Source organism: Malaclemys terrapin, chromosome 5, assembly GCF_027887155.1.
Source record: "Malaclemys terrapin pileata isolate rMalTer1 chromosome 5, rMalTer1.hap1, whole genome shotgun sequence".
Classification (NCBI taxonomy): domain Eukaryota; kingdom Metazoa; phylum Chordata; order Testudines; family Emydidae; genus Malaclemys; species Malaclemys terrapin.
Genome location: NC_071509.1, coordinates 58,120,343 through 58,134,382, shown reverse-complemented (window position 1 = coordinate 58,134,382; position 14,040 = coordinate 58,120,343). Strand labels below are relative to the sequence as shown.

At 38.8% G+C, this 14,040-nt stretch overlaps 1 protein-coding gene across 14 annotated transcripts in view; it reads right to left on the bottom strand.

The window, feature by feature from the left end:
* Positions 1–14,040, bottom strand: part of PCM1 (pericentriolar material 1) — an 88,739-nt gene that overhangs the window by 60,245 nt on the left and 14,454 nt on the right. For all 14 annotated transcript variants that reach the window (XM_054029282.1, XM_054029281.1, XM_054029287.1 and 11 more), the window contains 3 exons: positions 12,728–12,905; positions 7,625–7,734; positions 6,571–6,787 (listed from right to left, as the gene is read on the bottom strand). In XM_054029282.1, the coding sequence (XP_053885257.1) occupies positions 6,571–6,787; positions 7,625–7,734; positions 12,728–12,905 (505 nt within the window). The remainder of the gene's footprint in view (positions 1–6,570; positions 6,788–7,624; positions 7,735–12,727; positions 12,906–14,040) is intronic.

The following is a 14,040-nucleotide window of genomic DNA, read 5'->3' as shown; positions in this document are numbered from 1 at the left end:
CATCTTAATAGACAAATAAAAGAAAAAACTCTGCCAAAGGTTCAAGAGGTGGTTTCATCAGCCTGGTCAAGACCAAATGGAAATCCCATGGCAGGGCTGGATCCCTCAAACAAGAATACAGATTGGACAACCCCTTCATAAACCGTTTAACTGAAATCATGCACAGTCATCTACCATCAATCAAACCATGGTAAGCAGAAATAGATATCAAATGAACTGTTAAAGAAGCATGAGATAAGCCTTCAGACTTCAAATACATTAAATACTCTAAAACAGATGGAACAGAAGCGGAGACTGGAGAATCAGATTTGTCCAGCACATCCAAGAGACAAATCTAGTCCATTTCAAACAACACTCTCTTATGGACAACTTCCTTGAATTAAACAATAAATCATGGACCACAGAGGAACAGCATTGTTCAATATTAGTCAAAGTCAAATAGCCCAAGCCGTCAGATGAAGAGTATCCTGCTCTGTTGTTGCGACAGCTGGTCTGGAGACAAAGGGAGACTTTTGTGAATCCCGCCCGACAGACGAAGAAGTACCACTACTGTCTCAGCCAAGCTGGGAAACTGCATCATCACTGCCTTGTTTTGATGTACTTTCTTCACCACTTTCTAAATTAATGAGAGTGAATCAACAGAAGACCCTTTCCACAGTGTAGCAGGAATGTGACTGAAATGGACTGCTTGTCTCTTCCTGTTCTTGAACAGTAGAGGGGACACTTCAGGTAAGAATAAGTGCCTCCTTGCTTGTTGATGTAATACATAGCCATTGCATTGTTCATCGCTACCTGAGCAACCTTTCACTTTATGTGAGGAAGAAAGGATCTGAGGGCCAAGTGAATTCCAACACATTTATAGTCAAGTTCTTTTTGCGAGACAGCCAATGGCCTCAAACCGTAATATGACCCAGCTGAGCTCCCCAGCCATTGTTGGTTATCGCAACCAAAGGCAAAGGAGGACTGAACAAGGCTCCTCTGAAGACTTTTGATTTGTCTTCCACCATTGACAAACATTTGAAGACTGTCCAGATTGGTCTGTAAACCTGAGCTATCCAGGGCTACACTGACCTCATTCTGAGACAAGCACACGGAGTCCTGTAAATGGTTGCTGCCAGAAGCCTCATGAGATCTAGAAAGAAAATCACCTTCTGGTCAGACTCAGCTGGATGTACAAAAAAATATTGTTCTACCTTCAGAGACCTTTCCTCTTGGAGAAAAGCCCTTCCCCCTCCTGTTACCAAGTCCAATATAGAACCTATGAAATTCAGTCTCTGAATTGGGCAGAGCTTCAACTTTTTCATGCTCAACAGCAATCCCAGCTCTGTAAGCAAGGAGACTGTGGAGTTGATGTGAAGTAGCGGGTCCTCTTGTGCAGAGGATTTCAGCAGCCAATCCTGCAAATATGAGAAAAAGAAGAATATCCTGCTTTCTTAAATGCCCTACTACTACAGAGAGATACTCTGCAACCCCAAGAGTCTTTACAGAAAGGCCAACTGGCAGGACCTTGTACTGGAAATGTTCTTGGGCCACCAAAAAACGCAGGTACTTCTGATGGTTCAGCCAGATTGAAGTATGTAAATATCTGTCCTTTTCTATCAAGAATTGTGAACCAATACACAGTTGAAAGAGAGTGCATTATGAAAGACAGGTTTAGCATTTGAAACTGGAACTTCTGAATGTACTTGTTCAATCTTCCCAAATTTTAAACTGGATGGAAAATCCCATCTTTTTTCCTGTAGCGGGAAGCATCCTGACAAAAACCCTGATGCCAAAGATATTGGGGAACATCTTCGACAGCACCTGTCAGAAGGAATTTTTGAACCTCTGAAAGAAAGACAGCCTTTCAAGAAAGCTCCTTGTAACGGGAAAGGTAGGGGAAATTGAAAGGGGACAGTTTTTCAAACTGCACAGCTAGCCATCCTCTAATTTCTAAAGCCTAACTTGTCTGATTTAATAAGCCTTCAATTGTTACTGAAAAGGGCTATCCTGTCTCCAAATAATAGAAGGGAGGGATCCTCATTAATTGGTTCATGACTATTGATCTTCACATCAAATCTGAGGCCTGGTAGCTGAGGAAGCCGAAGAAGAAAGAGCAGGTTGTTTTGTCTTATGTCTGTATCTGGAAGTCCACTTTCTTGTGCTGGCTCTGCAACAAGCTTTTTGCTGATGTTGTTGATGTCTCTGATTTGAGGAAAAATAAGCAGATGACTGAGGGCAAACCGGTCTCTGATAGAGGAAAGACGGCATCTTCTTCTGACCAAGAGATGAAGACCCAGTGATTGAGCAGTGGATTTAGTAGCCTTTAATTTCTCCAACAGTTTGCTGATCTTGCTGCTGAAAAAACCATACCCTCCTCATAAGGAAAATCTTCAACTTAAATTTTGGTATCCATACCCAATGAAGAGGGATGAAACCATGCATATCTCTTTAAGATAACTGCAGATGTCAATGCTCTAGTGGAAGAGTCTGAAGCATTAAACAAAGTCTGAGTGTATGCTTCACCACGTTTTGAGCCTCCATCTGGACCCATGGAAAAGAAGCCCTTGAGGAATTTCACCATGATTTCAATAATTTCCATCCCACCATCAACCTCAGCCTAGATCAATCCACACAAGCGGTCCATTTCCTGGACACTATTGTGCTAATAAGTGATGGTCACATAAATACCACCCTATACCGGAAACCTACTGACCGCTACACTTACCTACACGCCTCCAGCTTCCATCCAGGACACACCACACGATCCATTGTCTACACCCAAGCTTTAAGATATAACCGCATTTGCTCCAATCCCTCAGATAGAGACAAGCACCTACAAGATCTCTATCAAGCATTCTTAAAACTATAATACCCACCTGCTGAAGTGAAAAAACAGATTGACAGAGCCAGACGAGTACCCAGAAGTCACCTCCTACAAGACAGGCCCAACAAAGAAAATAACAGCACACCACTAGCTGTCACCTTCAGCCCCCAACTAAAACCTCTCCAGCGCATCATCAGAGATCTACAACCTATCCTGAAAGATGATCCTTTACACTCACAGATCTTGGGAGACAGATCTGTCCTCGCTTACAGACAGCCCCCCAACCTAAAACAAATACTCACCAGCAACCACACATCACTGAACAAAAACACTGACCCAGGAACCTATCCTTGTAACAAACCCCAATGCCAACTCTGTCCACATATCTATTCAAGTGACATCATCATAGGACCTAATCCCGTCAGCCATACCATCAGGGGCTCGTTCACCTGAACATCTACCAATGTGATATATGCCATCATGTGCCAGCAATGCCCCTCTGCCATGTACATTGGCCAAAACGGACAGTCTCTACGCAAAAGAATTAATGGACACAAATCTGACATCAGGAATCATAATACTCAAAAACCAGTGGGAGAACACTTTAACCTGTCTGGTCATTCAATGACAGACCTGCGGGTGGCTATATTACAACAGAAAAACTTCAAAAACAGACTCCAACGAGAGACTGCTGAGCTGGAATTGATATGCAAACTAGACACAATCAACTCAGGATTGAATAAGGACTGGGATTGGCTGAGCCATTACAAACATTGAATCTATCTCCCCTTGTAAGTATTCTCACACTTCTTATCAAACTGTCTGTACTGGGCTATCTTGATTATCACTTCAAAAGTTTTTTTCTCTTACTTAATTGGCCTCTCAGAGTTGGTAAGACAACTCCCACCTGTTTATGCTCTCTGTATGTGTGTATATATATCCCCTCAATATTTATTCCACTCTGTATGCATCCGAAGAAGTGGGCTGTAGTCCACGAAAGCTTATGCTCTAATAAATTTGTTTGTCTCTAAGGTGCCACAAGTACTCCTGTTCTTTTTGCGGATACAGACTAACACGGCTGCTACTCTGAAACCATCAAAATATTATTTGCCAGCCTTCTGTTATCTGGCAAATCCTGAACAGAATGTTGCCATCTTTCCCCACAGATGGAATTAGCAACAGGTCAGGACCTCCTGGTAATTAGCCACATTAATAACCAAGAGAAGAGGAAGAAGGGGGGGAGAGAAACGTTTCCCAAGAACATTGATCTTTTCCCTTTCAGTCAGCAGTAGTCGATGGGCCTGACCAGACCTAAGCCTATTACTGGCAGCAGCCATCACCAGTGAATTAGGGACAGAGTGAATGGGGGAGGGGAAAAAAAAAACAAAAAAACTCACCACCTCCGGGGTTATCTCACACAATTTATCTGTTTTGGGTTTTTTCAGAAATAGGTGGACAGGAAAGGGGGCGGGGGGGGCATCCAAACAGTACTAGCAGGCTATAGGAGAGTATCCAGCATCGGAAAGGATATTCTATTCCTAGAGGCAAACCCAAGAACATGACTGGGGGGGAATTTTCCTCCACAGTCAAAGGTGGTAAAAGTTCAATGTGAATGCCATGTGGTCTACCAGGTCATGAAACTGCAAAGTGTCCTCAAATTGAGATGATGCAGAAGCAACTCACACTGAGTCACCTGCCTCCACAATTCTCCTGGCAGGGGATGAGGAGCAATATGCAGAAGACAAGTGGTAATGGGGGCCTGGAGTCACTTGGGTATTGTGGGACTGTCGATGACTGCCCTCCTGGAGGAGAGGGGTTGCACAAATGGAAGGGACAGGCTTTTGAAATGCCTGGGAGAACTTAAATAGGTAGGGGGGGGGAAAAGGGGGCACAACTGCTATACAGGTTGATTTAAGGAAGATCGTACTATGAAGTAACAGGAAATTCTGTATTACACCATGGGCAAGACAACGGACTTATCACATGTCCCCTACATTAAGAATGACACTAACCAATCAATATAAGAAGGAACAGGAGGCACCTTTCTCCAAGAGGATGGCAACAGGACACTGCATCTGCACCGTTTTTTTTAAAGTTTCAGTTCTTCAAAAGCACTCCTGTGCGATCTTCTATTCAGGAGTGAATTAGTCTCTCCCACAATTAAAGCAGAAAACCTTGCCAGAAAACTTGGCTGGGGCAGGATCCTCGACCTAGGCACCTTTACATCTTCAAAGTCACATTTAAAACTCTGTTGCTGAATCACCCAACCTTGAAACAGAAGCCCTGAATAATGTTTCTGAAACCTCTGGGCCCTTACCAAAGATTTTAACACCTGTGTCTCAAAGAAAACTAGAAGCCAGAATTTTATTTCCCGGACAATGAGGAAGACAAGACTGCCACATGGACAGAAACCAAGCCCCTCAGAAACATTTAAACAGCTAGTCACAGAGGGTGTGAGAAGCACAAGCTGGCAAACTTGTCTTAGAGAGAAAAGTAGTCAGTGAGTACAACTAAAGTTTCCATCTGTTGTACAAAAAGAACTAAATACCAAGTGTGTAGATCAGAACAACAAACATTCCCTGTAAAGTATGCCAATTTAAAAAACAGTTATATTAAAAGGAAAAAAGAACTGAAAATAAAATTTCTAAAGAAATTTTACCTTTTATTACAAACACAAAATGACAAACATTAGAGAGGATAAATCTTGTTTTTAATTTACTTTATGCATTTGACAGAAGTGTGTATACAGTAAATTTCATTGTTTGCCCCTATATATTCAGTTTCTGCTGTTTGTTTTGGCCTTTCAGTAAGAGAAGACAAATATTTAAAAGATAGGAAAATGATTTTTAACACCACAAATATTGGCCAGGAATTCAGGGCAAAGCATAGCACTGAAACTATTTAACTCTGTGTCCATTTAAGTCTTAGCCATTCTAAAGCAGAAAGGTTAACTTTACAGATCTCAGTTAGTGTAAACCTTCCCAAACATTTCATGAACTTAGCTATAAAAAATGCTATCAGCAGAGGGAGCAACTTATCACTAAGGTTCAATGAATCATTTTAACATAAGAAAGTAATTAAATTTCATTATTTTCAAGACAACGGGGGAAGTTACTGAAAAAAAAAAATCACATTAAAATGCACTTTTTGCCTGTAACATTAGGTATTTCCACAGTTACAAAGGTAAAGTTCTATGGTCAGATTCTTCACTAAATCAGTTTGGTGGACTTTCAAATACTATAAAGCAAAAGATTATTACCACAGAAAAAACACTCCTAGTTCTGTATTTAAATCACTACATTAAAAAGGAAACGTTCCATTAAAATGTGTTATTACTGAAAGCTACACAAATGACAATACTTCCAGGAGAAAGACACGACGGGTGAAGGAATCTCTTATTTAACCAACTCCTATTGGTGGAAGGGACATGCTTTCGAGCTTCAGAGAGCTTTTCCTCAGGTCTGGAGAAGGTAACCAGAGTGTCTAAGCTAAATACAAAGTGGGACAGATTGTTAAGTACAAAAAATTCACACATGTTGCAGGAAGAGCTCTATGAAGCTTGAAAGCTAGTCCATTTCACCAACAGAAGTTGGTCCAATAAAAAGTATTACCTTCCTCACCTTTCTCTGTCGCGTCCTGGGACCAACACAGCTACAATACTGCAAACAATACTTTCATGTACTAAGATCAGTGATAATTCTGAGTCATTAGTTGCAGGACTATAAACTACATTAAACAAATGCGTTCTGCATACATTTACTTACAGGAGGAGTTGTTCAGATGCTGGTCACGAAGTGTGTGAAGTTCTCCTAACAACTTGTCCATTTTTTGTTTTTTACCTTGCAACATTCTCATCTTGCTAAAAAGTTGCGCTTTCTCATCAGATAAGTGCTGTGACATAGAAGAATTTCTACTTTGTGAAATCTCTCTAGTAAGTGAAAGACTTTCTGCTTGCCTTCGATTATCTGGCACAGGTTGAGTCTAAAAATAAATAAAGTTCATTTTAGTAGCAGTACTGTGAAAATGCCATAGTAATTTGCTAGTTACCTTTCCCAATTCCAGAAAAAAAGTAAAAAAAATACCTCATTTAACTTGAGCTCAAGGCTAGTGCTGAGACTCCATAACAGAAAACCAACTCTCAAACTAAACAATAGTTAGCTCTTATATAATTCCAACTGCATAGTAACCAGTACGGATTGTGATGTGAAACTGTTGCTCTTGGCTTCCAAGAACCATGTATAAACTGACACTAAGCTTGTATCAGTCAACGAATAACCACTTCTATCGAAAGTAAAACAACATAGAAAGCATCAATTGGAATAAAAACGAAAAAAATTTACAATCAAATCCAGTTAATGTTTACATATAATAAAGAATGTTAAATTTGTCAGAGGATTTTTTAAACTGAATATTGTATTTTAAACATGTAGCCCTACATACAATTCTTGTTATGAGTTGTGCAAGTAACCTACAGGGCATATTACTGAAAATGTAATTAGAACAAAGCATACTCAGCAAGTCAGACAAGTACAGGCAAAATTTACACAGGTATTTAAGAGGTAGCAATACAAAAAGCTTAACTTTTGTGCATCACAGCAACAAGATCTAAGAAACAAGCTCTTTTAACTGCATTTTATTGCCATAAAGACTTAAGAAAATGTTATCAAAACAGCAATCACTCTCACTGTGTGAGAAAGTATACTGAAAACTAAGGTTTATTGCAAAGCTATTCTGACTATTTATTCAAGTATTTTTAAGACCCTTATAGGGAAAATGAACTAAAATACACACAGCAACACGGTATTAAAAAAAAATTACCTGAGATTCATGAAGCTGATTGTGAAAACGCTGGATTAGGTCATTTAATTCTTCATTTAGTTCAGATGTAAGACTTACTCCTGAAATGCTACCTGTGGTCTCTGTTACAACTACAGAAAACAGTAAGTCCAAAACATTAAACTAAAAAGGTTAATTTAAGAAAATGGTTTTTAAGATTTCAAAATAAGTAAATACCATAGCTACTAACATACAGCACTGGTTAGACAAATTTACTTTATTTGTCAACTGCACTAACCAAATCCTGTGCACACATTATAGAAATTTAAACTAATCTGAAACGTCTGAAGTAATCCTTAGACAAACAGATTTTTGTTTGTTTTGTTTTTTCAGATGACACCTTCCCAACCCCAGAAAGAATTCATCATTTGATGTGGACAGCACTACGTCAGCAGGAGAGACTCTCCTGCCAACATAGCTAAGGGTGCTTGTTGGGGATGGTTCAATTATGCAGGCCGGAGAGCTCTCTCCTGCCAGCAAAGAGCAGCTACACAGGAGACCTTACCGCAGCACAGCTGTGCCACTATAAGGTCCGTAGTGTAGACATAGCCTCAGTCAATGTACAGTTTCACTGTGAAAACAGACTATGCAAAAGCATACATTGTTCAGCAGATCTGTTCCTTTTGTGGTTTTGGTTTGTTTTTTGTTGTTCCCACAAAAATCAGTTAAGTTCAGTTTTTGTTGTGTTTTTTGTTTTATCTAAAAACTATATGGCCCTGTAGAACCAAACACTGCTAAGAAGAATGAGCTGGACAGTGTACTTCTCATTTATTTATCAGCAGAACTCTATGTTCCAGTCAGTTACAGTCAAAGACAATGGATTATATGGGTGTAAAGGCAGCATATAATTTGGCCTCCAGAACCTTTACTGACCATGGTATGCTAGAAGGAAATACCTCAGTCTGACATTCAAATCTGATTTGCAGGGCTGGCAATTAGGAAAAAAAGGCACATTTTTACTTGCGAAAACATATTTGATATGGAAATCAAGAGAAATGTAGAACTCTACAACACTATTTTAAAAACAATCACTTGTCAAAACAAACCAGGACCTTAAATATCCACCAATTTTAGCCATACCAGAGTGTGGGTGTCTGGCCTATTTTTAACTTCACATTAATAGTTTGTTTAATAAACCCTTAACTGGGTTTATTTTTAAAATGTTACATTTAATTTTACATCATTTTTTTTTCCTTTTCCCTGTCCCTGCTTCTTCTACCTTTTTCAACAAGGGTTAGTGGGATGCTGCTTTGAGTATCACCAGGACAAATGTGACACAAATAAGAGTAGCACCAGGGAACAGAGAATAAGCCTCTCCTTAAGGATAACTTAAGTAAGCCTCTCCTCTGTCTACCACCTCCTCTTCCTATGAAGAAAGGTTATTTCTGTAGGAGAGAGAAGAGTATGGGACTTCAGATTTCTACTAGTACTGGGAAGTTTGCTTAGGGCAAGAGACACCATAAGGCAGAGCTGAAGGTGCCCAGAAGCTGATTCAGGAAGAAATGCCTTCCCCAGAACCATGGTATGCCCTATATTTGAGATTGGGCAACCGGAACGGCAACCAGCATTCAACGTGTGGGCATAACATGGATTTATATAGTGGCATGATATTTTCTGTCTTATTATCTCTATATATAAGAATTAGAAAAGGTACGGAGGACAACAAAAAATGATTGAGGATATGGAACAACTTTCCTATGAGGAGAGATTAAAAAGGCTGGGACTTTCCACTTGGAAAAGAGATGACTAAGGGAGGATATGATAGAAGTCCATATAATCATGAATGATGTAGATAAAGTGATTAAGGAAATGTTATTTACTCCTTCACAAAGCACAAGAAGTATGGGTCACCCAATGAAAATAATAGGCAGCAGGTTTAAAACAACAAAGGAAGTACTACTTCACACAACACACAGTCAACCTGTGCAACTCTTTGCCAGGGGATGTTGTGAAGACCAAAGCTATAACAGGATTCAAAAAAGAATTAGGTAAGTTCACAGAGGATGGGTCCATCAATGGCTATTAGCCAGGATGGGTAGGGATGCAACACCATGCTCTGAGTGTCCCTGGGAATGGGTGACAGGAGATGGATCACTTGATGATTGCCTGTCCTGTTCATTCCCTCTGATCCGGCACTGGCCACTTTCGGAAGACAGGATACTGGGCTAGATGGACCCAGTATGGCCGTTCTTATGTTCTACTAGCTACCTGGAGCATCATTCAATCTCATAGCAAAATCATCATGTATGGTCCTTCTATCCCACCTCAAAGCTGGCTTGTTAGGACAGGACACAGGAAGAGATCAATTACTACAGGCAGAGCACTAGGCTACAATTTTGCTCGTCAGTTTGTTGGTGCTATTGTTACGTGTGATGTTACATGTCAGACAAGCAATGCACTCCATTTCTAAGGACGACAAGGCAGAAGTTAGGCAAAGGGAAATTTGAAGTCAAACAATTTTAAAATGATTTTCTCCCAATTAGGAATTTGCTAAACAAGCTTTGAAAAAACAACATGTATGGTACATATTCTGTGGGGATGGTAAGCAGATCTGAGACCATCACCATCTAACTTCCAAATAATTTATCATTCGAGGCTGTTTAACGCTGATCTCAAATAATTTCTGTTATTACTTTCCAAAAGAATGTATCTTTGGGCAGAGACCAAATGTGAGACGTTTCAACCCCAAAGATTTTGACAATGTTAAGGAAGTGTTAAAGTACAGGTTTATAATGGAACAACACTTAACTTATCTTTATAGTGGTTGTGATGTGTTTAAACAGCTGGAGGCAAGTCTACAATTCAGATTCTAAAGAATCTGAAATCTACTTTTATATTTGCTTAAGATATAGTAATCAAATTTAAACTATAACTGTTTTGTTCTTCCTTACTCAAGAAAGCTTTAAAAATACATTTCTGAGTTTTTAAAAGTAAACTTTGGTGGCTCATCTCTAAGTACCAGGAAGGAACTTATGGTTTTAAGTAGGGCTATCCAGCAATTAAAAAAATTAAATTAAAAACTGTTAAAAAATAATAGAATACCATTTATTTAAATTTTTGGATGTTTTCTACATTTTCAAATATATTGATTTCAATTACAACAGAATACAAAGTGTACAGTACTCACCTTATATTTATTTTTGATTACAAGTATTCGCAATATAAAAAAGAAAAGAAATAGTAATTTTCAATTCACCTTATACAAGTACACCTCTACCCTGATATAACGTGAGCCGATCTAACACAAATTCGGATATAACATGGTAAAGCAGCGCTCCGGGGAGGGGGAGTGGCTGCGCACTCCGGTGGATCAAAGCAAGTTCAATATAACGCGGTTTCACCTATATCGCGGTTAGATTTTTTTGGTTCCCGAAGCTAGCGTTATATCGGGGTAGAGGTGTACTGTAGTTCAATCTCTATCATAAAAGTTGAACTTACAAATGTAGAATTATGTTAAAAAACTGCATTAAAAATAAACATGTAAAATTTTAGAGCCTGCAAGTCCACTCCGTCCTACTTCTTGTTCAGCCAATCGCTCAGACAAACAGGTTTGTTTACATTTGCAGGAAATAATGCTGCCCCCTTCTAGTTTACATCACCTGAAAGTGAGAACAGGAGTTTTCATGGCACTGTTGTAGCCAGCGTCACAAGATATTTACATGCCAGATGTGCTAAAAGATTCACACGTCCCTTCATGCTTCAACCACCATTCCAGGGGACATGCATCCAGGCTGATGACGGGTTCTGCTCAGTAACAATCCAATGCCAACAACTGCATATTTACTTTCATTATCTGAGTCAGATGCCACCAGCAAAAGGTTGATTTTCTTTTTTGGTGGTTTGAGTTCTGTAGTTTCTGCATCAGTGTTGTTCTTTTAAGACTTCTAAAACCATGCTCCACATCTCGGCCCTCTCAGATTTTGGAAGGCACTTCAGATTCTTAAACCTTGGGTCAAGTGATGTAGCTCTCTTTAGAAGTCTCACATTAGTAACTTCTTTGTGTTTTGTGAAATCTGCAGTGAAAGCTTTCTTAAAATGAACAACATGTGCTGGGTAATCATCCGAGATGGCTATAACATGAAATATACAGCAGAATGGGGGTAAAACAGAGTAGGGCACATACAATTCTGCCCCAAGGAATTCAGTCACAAATTTAATTAACCCATAATTTTTTTTTTAAACGAGCGTCCTCAGCATGGAAGCATGTCCTCTGGAATGGCAGCCAAAGCATGAAGGGGCATATGTTTACCATAACTGGCATGTAAATACCTTGCAATGCCAGCTACAAAAGTGCCATGCGAACACCTGTTCTCACTTTCAGGTGACATTTTAAATAAGAAGAGGGCAGCATTATCCTCTGTAAATGTAAACAATCTTGTTTGTCGTAGCGATTGGCTGAACAAGGAGGAGGACTGAGTGGACTTGTAGGCTCTGAAGTTTTACATGGTTTTGTTTGAGTGCAGTTATGTAACCAAAAAAAAAAAAAAAAAAAAAATCTACATTTGTAAGTTGCACTTTTAGGACAAAGATTGCACTACAGTACTTGTATGAGGTGAATTGAAAAATACTATTTCTTTTTATCATTTTTACTTTGCAAATATTTGTAATAAAAAACAATACCCCTGGATTTCAATTACAACACAGAATACAATTGATATGAAAATGTAGAAAAACCATCCAAAATATTTAATAAAATTCAATTGGTATTCTATTGTTTAACAGTGTGATTCAAACGGTGATTAACTGCGATTAATTTTTTTAATTGCAATTAATTTGAGTTAATTGCCTGAGTTCACTGTGATTAATCGACAGCCCTAGTTTTAAGTTTGTAGCCTTGTTACCTAACAACATATAAAAAATATTTAAACTAAGTTCTTCCACCAAATGGAAGTCCTGCAGTAAAATTCCAAATATTACAAGAATTTTATATAAGATACAGAATGTACAAGCTTAAGAATATATCCAGAACATTTTTTTAAACTGTGTAGTACATTTATACTTTCAATATAAATTTTTTTAAATTCAGAGTTTCAGGTTTAATCAATACATCAATTTATCATTACATACTCTTGTCCTTCCACATACCAGAATCATCCATAACAGCAATTGCCTGCTCTGCTTTATGCTGCAGAGCAAGAAGAGCAGCTTGTCTTCCCTGAAGTGCTTTCAGCTGTTCCTGTTGTTGTAACATCCTTGTTAACAAGTCATGTTGCTTCTTCAAATTCTCTAGCTCCTCTTTAGCCTCCTGCTGGGGGTCTCTGGCCTGGAAGATAAGAAAAGATGCTATCAAATAAATTCCACAGCTATAATACCGCATTAGTAATACGATGACATCTTAATGTAAGCTGAACCTTCACAGCTCAATGAAACACCTCAAGACTAACAGTTTAGTTTAACGAGGTGAAGACTTAACTATTGTCTCCTCATACTTAAAGCTAGTTCTTCCAGACCAAGTTTGAGTCATTTTAGGGAAAAGTTTGTACTGCCAACACCATGCTGCACAATGCCTTGTGGATAAGTACAATTATTTTGTCTCCAGGTCTGCCAACTCCGCACCCTGCACGAGCAGATTACAAAATTAAAAACTTGCACATTTCTTCCTTTAACTACACTAGGTTTATAAATTCATTAACACGAAAAGCATATAACCACAAAGCCATAAGAGTACTCCTCCCCTCAATCCCTGATAGGTATAAAATGCAATTCAAGATACTGAATTAAAACAGCAAAATCAAAAACTTCTGTCTGGTGTTGAACTTGTTTTAAAAGAGTCTCTGCAGTAAACACTTTTTAAAAATATGGACCTGATCCTCTTCATTTCCTATACTGGCTTAACAGTCCAGTGTGGAGTGAAAACAGAAACTGAACGATCTGTTCACAAGTATCTGTTACGCAACTGCCAACCCAAAGAACCACCACTGGACCCTGCCTTAGTAAGATCCAAGGTCCAAAATGATTCACTAGCCTCAAAGCTTTATCTTTCACTACACAATTTTGCAACAAACTATTTGTTTCTCATTCCATAAAACCATATGTAGGCTACAATTCTGCATCAAGTTTGAACCTGCATCTTCACAGTAGGAAGATGAACTACAAAAATACCAGTATTATGAATTTTTAAATATTTGTCAAGTCTTAAAAAAAAAAAAAAAAAAAAAACTTTTGCCAAGCTGAAATTCCCACTCCCAAAGTAAAAAAATTCACCTGCCATCTAGTGTTGAGTGCCTACTGCGAAAAATTCCTACATTGAAGAATATGCTTGCATATATTAAAGTACTTGGCCCTACCACAGAGGTACTTCCCACAGAGTTTGGAAGTTATTGGAAAAGGCAAGGTCAAGTACTTTAATGGACAGTAAATTAACTTTGTAGATGGGGTGCTGCTTCTTGCCCCCCTAG